At 40.6% G+C, this 8,947-nt stretch overlaps 1 protein-coding gene across 1 annotated transcript; it reads left to right on the plus strand.

The window, feature by feature from the left end:
• Positions 1 to 771: 771 nt before the first annotated feature.
• Positions 772 to 3,868, plus strand: LOC106012796 (lectin ADEL-like). Its single transcript, XM_035971791.1, has 3 exons — positions 772 to 958; positions 1,346 to 1,567; positions 3,651 to 3,868. The coding sequence occupies exons 1-3, from the start codon at positions 772 to 774 to the stop codon at positions 3,866 to 3,868; spliced, it is 627 nt and encodes a 208-aa protein (XP_035827684.1).
• The last annotated feature ends 5,079 nt before the right edge of the window (positions 3,869 to 8,947 follow it).

The raw sequence follows: 8,947 nt of genomic DNA on the forward strand, positions 1-8,947 counted from the left end.
AAAGAGGGGGACACTAATGAGCCCCAGAGTGGATGACTCTTGTGGTGTTATGTTTTTGTTGTAAAACCCCAACAAATAAAATAAAGGCTCAAATAAAGCCCAAGGGGAAAAAAACAACAACAAAAAAACAAACAAGACAAGATGAGCGCCGCTGTAGTTCTCGTCCTCTTCTCCGTCCTGACTGCGACACAAGCGTGCGGTCAGAACCTTTTGGAAAACTAGAATTTTAACATGCAGTTAAGAGGTCCGTTTACAGAATAGAGTTTACCGAAAGAAAAGTATAGAATTATGTTTTTGTTGAGTTGCCAATATCTTTTCAAAGTTGTTTGAAAAAAAGGTGGCTGGAAGTACACCAATTTTTAGATAGAGGGGAAATTGGTCAAATGCTATGTCGTCTACTGTTTTACTAACTTCAGCAGTGCCACTAAGACGGTTAGCACAACGCAGAGTCTTGCTATTTGGAACTGACAGAATGGTATAATAATATCACATCATGAAAAGCTGGGGGTCAAATTGCAAAATACTGACAACTTGCTTCTTCACACTAAAGCTGTTTGCTTTTCTTTCTCATAATAAAAAAAAATATGAATACGTCTTGGTTGAAAAAAAAATAGAAATTTGTAAAATAAATAATATAGATCATTGCATGTTACCTCTTCGTTTCATGCCAAAATTAATTTGATGTTTTTGTTTTTCTGTTGCCCCTCCACCTCTATTGCTCTCCACATTTTTAACTCCCTAGAGGGTCCGGACGTGTGCAATGTAATCAGGATGGAAAGTTGGAGCTACGAGTACTCCGAGAAGATTGTGGAAAACACCACATGGGTCCTCAACATGACGGTCGTAGATCGGCAGTCCGCGACTGAGTGTACCCTGGGTGAATCCTTCGGATACCAGAAAGCTACCCTGTGGGTGAATCACGGCTGTCGAGCTGCTTTCAAAGTTTGTTATCTCCCAGGTAAGTTTTAGTAAGTTTTATTACACTTGCGACATAATGTTATAAGTGCCGAATATTGTTATAAGAGAATTAACTAACCCGCCAGAAAGTAGAGGACGACAGATGTTTGTTAGGAAAGGTGCAAACCACACAAGATCACCACCTGCCAACAACCCACATGTCTCCGGTAAGAACACTTGATTCGTTATGATAAGCAAAATGTAAGGTGCTTGACTAAGCTTATTTTATTTCTTCAAAAGGCTCTGTTCACTTTTCTTTCCCAGCAACGTTTCCTAATTAATGTTCATTAGTTGAGAAAAATATAGATTGTGCCGGACCTTTTCAAGAAATGTTAACGTCGTTCAGAGAATGTGTAGTTCGTTATCCTCGTCATTTCTGACTCCCCAGTGAGGTCGACCAAGTGCAAAGTACTTAGGATGGAAAGTTTGAACTATGAGTACGCCGAGCAGAAGGTGAAGAAGGCTGCACTGTTCATCAACATGACCGTTGAAGATCAGCAGTCCGAGGCCAGTTGCGATCTGGATAAATCCTTCGGCTTCGACAATCAGAAATCCATTGTGTGGGTGAATTATGGCTGTCGTGCCGAATTCAATGTCTGTTATATGAAAGGTAGGTTTGAGACGTTAGTTAATTAAGCAAACACCTTCACAGGATGTGAGGCAACTCGCTGGAACTGAGAATATATCGTAGTTTGGACATTTAGAATTTTTGCTACCAACTGGGTATTCCGCGCTTTAGATTTCGAAAAAAAATATTTAGAAGCGAGGTTTTAGTGCGAAAGATTTCTTAAATTTGAAAAGTGCAAACTGAGAAATGTATTCAGTTTCAACATGACTTGCATGTATTTGCACAGATTATTAATTTGTCTTAGGGCGAAAACAAAGAGAACGCCGATTTCGGAGACTGACTCAGTAAGCGCCGATAGGTATAAAAGTTCCCTTATGATTTCCAACTTGCCCCACATACAGCTGGCAGACTGCTGGAGGCTTTAAGAACCGATCGGCGTTGTCGGCTTTATCGGTATCCAAACTACGTTCTTATTACGCCGAAAAACTGGGAAGGGCGTCTCGCTGTCAACTCGTGACCTCAGTGATTTCTTGTCCTATCTCCATTTTTTAATAGTAAAACGTGACTTCTTCTAAAGCTCACTCTTTGTTGTGAACTGCTTTCACAGTTATTAAAAATGGAGAAATGGAGATGCGACAAGAAAGCACTGAGGTCGCGAACTCATGCCGTCTCACCGTCGCCCACTCGGGTTGAGCAGTTTGCGTGACGTCACCTGACTGGACAGGGGACAATTTTAAATGGCCATTTCAGAGTTGGAGCTTCACGGTAGACGAAAACTAATTACATTTTTTAAATCAGCGTCTTCAAATTAGGGTGGCAGCCGAGCAGAATTACATTTTAGGCAATATTTTAGGAATTTCGAGTTTTTTTTATCCCCATATATTAAATGCTTCATAAATACCAGCTGTGGGGTTTTTTTCTTTCTTATATCTAGATCTTGGCTTCAGGCGCCCTCAATGTCTGGCGCCTGTCCGCGTCGATCTTCAGCCGCTTAAGTTTCAGCGTTCTCTATGTTATCGCCCTTAGATTGCTTAGATCCGCACTATCTTGGCTCGCACTATCATCTTCAGCACATGGTCGTTGTGTTTACTAAACAGCACATGGTCGTTGTGTTTACTAAACAGCACAAGTTCACAAATAAAACGACTTTGTAAAGTTTAAAAACAGAACGACTGAAATTCGATGGCTGGAGTGTAAACACGGAAGTAAAAAAGCACTAAAAGGGGGAGGGGGTTCCAGATGGGCAGGGGAAATTATTCGTCCATCTTCCGAAACCTTGAGAACTTAAGAAAATGGGAATACAAATGCTAAAGAATGTCATTCAATTGTCCCTATTTGCAAAAAAAATAAAAGATGAATATTATGTCAGAATTCAAAGTAAAATATTAAATGGGTTTAGGAAAATAATAATAATAATAATAATAATAGATAGCATTTGTAGAGCGCATATCCCCGCTCAACAGCAGGCTCTTTGCGCTTTACACTATATTATTACCCCAGCAGACCATAGAACACTCCGAAACATTCTCAGCTTCCCGAGAAGCATACAGTGCAAGCAGCCGATTAAGCGCTCAAACACTAACAAACTGACAATATCTTTCGCTGTCTATAGCCGGATATCCATTCCCACCTGGGTGAAGTGAGGAAAATTCGTGTAAAGTGCCTTTCCCAAGGACACAACGTCGGGCCCCTGACGGGATTCGAACCCACGACCTTACGGTTGCGAGTCCGAGAGCCTAACCACTAGGCCACCGACGCCATAAATGGACATTACGTGGGTTTTTTCTTGTGGGGGTAGGGAGAACACCTATATGTGTAAACAAACCAGAGTGCCCAGACTCTTGTTGTGGCTTCTAGTGAAAATCTGGGAGAACATCAGAGCAGCGCACTTTTGGGGGAAAATATCAAAGCCGCGCACTTTTTTACGATATCGATACAATTAGATTGCTGGTTACCAAAACAAAGTAGCCTACCATACAACCATTTAAGTTCCCTCAGCGTTTTTGCTTTTGTTTTGTTTTTTCTTTCAATGAGCTATGGACCAGATATCAGTTAGATTTTGTATTGAATGAATAGGCTTTTCAGGTATAGAAAAATTATCTACACTTCCATGTGTGGTTTCCAGGCATCAGCAGCACCACTACGGTAAACGTGAGCAGCTGGAACTACCAGCACGCCACCAAGATGCTCTCCTCCGCCTCCTGCATCTACTCCATGCAAGTGGCCAAGCAACAGTCCACAGCTGCCTGCACTTTCGGAACCTCTTTTGGTTTTGTGGGCAATACCATGTGGGTCAACGATGGATGCAGAGCTGACTTTAGCGTTGACTACTATACCGCTTAATTAAGGTTTCTCAAAGCTGTCGTATTCCAATTCCATTGACAAGTTTTGCTGTCATATACATTGTATTCCATTGAAAGTTTGGCTGTCATAATATATTCCATTGACAACGTTTGTTTGTTGGGTTTGGCGGGGTTTTTTTTTGCATTAAAAATATAGGAAACAAATCCGTGTATGGTGTTTGTATTTGTTTTCGTTTTCTTCCGTTTACTTACACTCAAGCAATGATAGTGTCTTTTTTAGGCAGGATAACACATTAAGAAGTTGTATAAATATTTTTAAAATTCACTTTTACTTACTCACTTTCATCTGTAAACGGTTAAAACAAGGTTTTTAGAAAATCACTGTTTAACCTTCCCAGTTCTTTGCATGTGGGTTTTCTAATGTCAAATGACCAACAAAACCTAAACGCTCATTAATGGTTACCTCAAGTTCAGGCGCGTTTTCTTAAATGTCGGCACAAAATCCACCAACGTCGCGCTAAATTATAATATGACGAAATCTCATTTATTAAGTATGTTCAGATTAGAAACGCTGCTTAAAATACACCAACGAAACTTGCCACATTTCAAATTTTCCTTTCTAAAGACGAGCCAAATTTGGAAAAGAGAACCAACTTTCAAAAACCATTGTCACTAGAAGTTTTGATCATCACACGAAAATAATGTCCCTGCAATTCACCCATACAACAGATATGTCTGTTTAAATGGCCATACTATGAATGTTGTAAGCTTTGAGCGAGACTATACTTCGTTGTGTTTCTTCTCGCTTCCATCTCGGCCTGGCTCATTTTGAGATTAGAGGTGTTACACGGGAATAACAAACACAAAGAGCAAAGATAAAGACCATAGATGTTTGACAGGAAATGAGCTAACCACACCAGGGCACTCGCCAACCACCCACTCTCTGTCTTCAAGATCCCGAGACCATTAGGATAGTGCACACAGATTAACTTTATCAGCTTTGCGTCGAGTGATTTGAGTGATACAATTAGTCGAGCATGCACATGGAGAAATCAGAGGGATGCCAAATCCTTTTGTCATGTTTAAGAATTTTGTTTTGTTCACAGGCCTACATTTTTGTATTCCAAATACATTCTTGGAATATACATGCATATATGCATTAAAAAAACCCAAAAAAACAACAACCTAGGACCAGAAAATCGTTTCCCTGTGTACATGAGGGACTGTACATAAACTTGGTTCACACAATATGATGTCATTTATTTTTTGTTTTTAGTAAGCATTTTAAAGTTCTTGCAACAAAATCAGGCCATATGTGCTGAAGACTAGAGGTGTTACAAGCAAGTAACAAATGCAAAAAAGAAAAGTTGAGGACAATAGATGTTAGGAAAGAAGGAGCAATCCGTACCAGCACACCCGCTAACCACCCACTAATTAATGTCACGCGACCAGCTTTTAGTGGAATGATCCGAGTGATACATACTTGCTGAATCCACCTGGTAAGAGCCAAGGCCCACATACTCCGCTTGCGTACGCTTGCGTACTCACAAAGTGTGTATGGAAGTGTTCAACCTTTTATTTCTATATTACCTGGGCCCACTGCGGGCGACACGCTTCCTCACGCTTACGTGAAAAACGTATGACGTCTGGCAGTGTCAGGTCAAACATTTTCCGTACGCGCTGTGGCTTCACCGACACTGATTTCGTTGATTGTCTTTTGTTTTCCCACTTTACCTTTAACATTAAATTAATGCCACTTGTCTTTGATGATCTCAGTATTCTCAGTCTCCAGACTGATTTTTTTTTTTTTTTTTTTTTGGGGGGGGGGGTTGTTTTGTTTCTTCGTTTGACATGTTGATTTAAGAACAGTCAATAAATTAACATCATTGTTAATTATTGAATTTGTTATTCTGAATTTCAATAGTCGTTTTGTTATTTGTTTATTTTTGCTCACATTTTTCAAAGTAAACAAATGTGCCTGAAAAGAACACGCTCTGTGGGAGACACAGAGTGGACTCTTACTTAAATGACGGATACGGTAGAGACCTTTTACGTAGGTCATATACTACAATGACAACAGCGAAAAAAAAAAAGAACAACAACAGCAGAAACAACAGCAACAGCAACAGCAGCAACAATATCTTACATCAGTGTAGCTGTCAGCCTTTCCATTGGTGGAATGGCCTTCTTCCAGTTCGTATTCTGTTTTTTAATATGTAGTCCACATAATTCCAAAAGGCTTTGGAAGCTTGCCTTCGTCATGCGAAACTAATATGCAAAGCATGTTTCGTTATCATCAAGAATTTGGTGCAACATTCTAAATTCTCCTGCTTTGCCTCGTTCTTTGCATATGGGATGTACCCAGAATCGGCGGTTACCTTGCATATTATACCTCCTCTTCAACCACCACCATTAAAAAAAAAAAATTCTGCTTCATTGTGCCATTTCTCTAGATCTAGGTCTGGTGCGCAAAAAAGAATTGACATACGTGTGAGGACGCTGTGGACATGGGCTACCCGCTACGTTAATGTACGCAATTTGTGATGAAGCGTGATAAAGTGTGAGTGCTGACGCTGTGGACCCCGGCTCTAACATAATGGTCACTGTTAAATCCAGCATAAAATAACATTATACTAATACATTTTTCTAAAAAGCTTTTATAGCCTACTTATAAAGAGAAAATATCAGATATCAAAACTGGACGCTACCATTAAACTTCCTTCATACTATCTCATAAGTCCACTTCCAATGGGAATCCCAAACTGCCTCAAACAACCTGTATGTTCAAAGCTTGAAGGCAGATTCACCCGGGTTATCAGCATATATAATTATTATATTTATCTAGAATGACACCAACAGAGCCGATAGTGCGCCCTGTATACGTCGGCCACGGTACAGAATCACACTAAATAATTTTGTGAGGCATCATGGTGAAATCAGGCGCTCGTTAAAACAATAAAATCGAAGAAACAGACATTTTCCCCCTCAAGTTTGGCAATTTTTGTCGAATTTTTATATCTTTTGGACTCAACACATTACACGTCCATAAAACTACTTTTTCGTGTGAATTTTACTGAACAACTTTGGTTATAACACAAAATATGTAAATTTTCAGTTTTCAAGGACTCTCAAGCTATAGAAGTTACAAAACCTTGACGACCATTTTCTCGCATTTCTTTTTTACCTCAGAAAACAGGTTAACCCCAATCAAGACAGATGGGTATTTTCTTCACCGAAAAAAAGGACAAATAAACAAGCGCTACGGATATACCAATAACTCCACATTCCCATAAAATGACGAGCGCCTGATTCCACCGCGTCATGATAAATGTGTTGATGCTATTGTAGAGATGCAGACGTGGGCTCGCGTCGGCGGTCTTGGGGTAGCTAGGGTGCTCGCCTCTCATTCAATAATAGGTTCCGGGTTCAAATCCTGACAGCGACGAGAAAATTAGAGAAATTTCTCCGTTCACCTCCTTTCTTGCTCTCTAATTATGTTCTATAGTCTGCTTTTGTCTCCACTTCCCCCCTCCCCCTCTTCTGGGCTCCTGAATCTTTCTGCAGCCTTTCAACTGCTACTCATTAATTCTCCTTTGTGCTGTCTTTCCGCAACACCCCTGATCTTAGGGTACATAAGATCGAACATGTAGCCTTCTCGGGTAAGGGTGAAAATGAAAAATTTTGGAGGTCCTGTGTGCAAGTCCTAAAACCGGGAAGAGTGGGCTGAAGCCGCCTCCCGGTCAAAATTAAAATATTAATTCCTACCAAACTGAACATGTTTAATGTGTGCCTCGCGCTCATATGACCTTATGCGGTGGCGAGCGCCGTAAAACAATTTTTAAAAAATAAAAAATAAAAAAACAAAAATACAGATGGCAGAAAGTAAATTTGATCGCCACTTGCCACTTACACTTGTCAAATATTGCTAGCTTATTTTGGGAAAATGGTTGTTGTTGTTGTTGTTGTTGTTGTTGTTGTTGTTGTTGTTGTTGTTGTTGCTGTTGTTGTTATCATCCAGCAACAGCTGGGCTCTCGCCTTTCTGTCCAATGCCATGCAGTGATAAGTGCAGGTTTGCTGCAGTTGCAGTAAAGTTCCATAGAGTGTGTTGTTAATGTTAGGTCTCGGAGGGAGAAGGGTAGTCTGATGTTATTTAGGGCCGAGCAGTGGAACAGGTGATGATCCACAGTCTCATATGCACAGTCACACAAGGGGCACATTGGGGGAAGTTCCGGGTTTATTCTGTTCAGGTGGGAGTTGAGCTGTATAATATGTTCTGTTCTAGTTCGTAGGCGGAAGATCGAGGTCTGTTTCTTTCTCTGTATGTGGTTGATATTGTCATTCCTTTTTGTTGTGGTCATATGTTTGAAAACTGCTGTGTCTGTCTTTCCCAGGGCCCATCTGTTCATCCAATCTTGTTTGTTGTTGCTTTTAATTTGTTTAGCAGTGTTGTAAGAAGTTGGAATGTTGGGTTGTTCCTGTCTCGATCTCCGTTTGGCAAGTGTGTCTGCTCTGTCATTTCCAGGTATGTTTGAGTGTCCGGGGACCCACTGCACTACTAGGTTGGTGCCACAGAATGTTATAAGATGATGGGAGCCAAACGGTATATTTTGAGTCAAATCTCGGTTTAGATGATGGTCATTTTCTACGGCTTGTAAGACTGATAGTGAGTCAGTGAAAATCACAATACTCTGTGCTTTTCCAGGATGAGTGTCAAAAACTATGCGGAGATTGTACAGTGCTGTTTTAATTGCCATCATTTCTGCATCGTAGTTTCTGCATTTCTCTCCACAGGCTGCAGAGACCTCATTGGAACTTCCATCTGGGTACTGTATTAGTATTCCATATCCGGCTTTGGTTGTGCATTTGAATGCTGAGCCGTCCGTATAGACGTGTATCCACTCATCTGAATAGCTGTCGATTGTTTGATGTGATGCAAGCATCAGCGTCACTGGGTCTGAAGATTTGGTGCTATTGTCTCTGAGAGATGTTGTAATGATAGGCTTTTTTAAAAAGAAAAGTGGGGAGGGATGTTTTGGTTGACTGTATGTATGTATAGTATAAGGTTTTACGGCGCTCGCAACTGCTAAGGTCATATGAGCGCGCGAAACACAAGTTGTT

The sequence above is a fragment of the Aplysia californica genome, unplaced genomic scaffold, assembly GCF_000002075.1.
Source record: "Aplysia californica isolate F4 #8 unplaced genomic scaffold, AplCal3.0 scaffold00506, whole genome shotgun sequence".
Taxonomy (NCBI): Eukaryota; Metazoa; Mollusca; class Gastropoda; order Aplysiida; family Aplysiidae; genus Aplysia; species Aplysia californica.

Coding starts and splice junctions, on each gene's coding strand:
- LOC106012796 (XM_035971791.1), top strand. CDS start 772: ATGGAAAGTTGGAGCTACGAGTACTCCGAGAAGATTGTGGAAAACACC. Junction 959..1,345: donor CAAAGTTTGTTATCTCCCAG/GTAAGTTTTAGT, acceptor CTGACTCCCCAG/TGAGGTCGACCAAGTGCAAA. Junction 1,568..3,650: donor CAATGTCTGTTATATGAAAG/GTAGGTTTGAGA, acceptor TGTGGTTTCCAG/GCATCAGCAGCACCACTACG.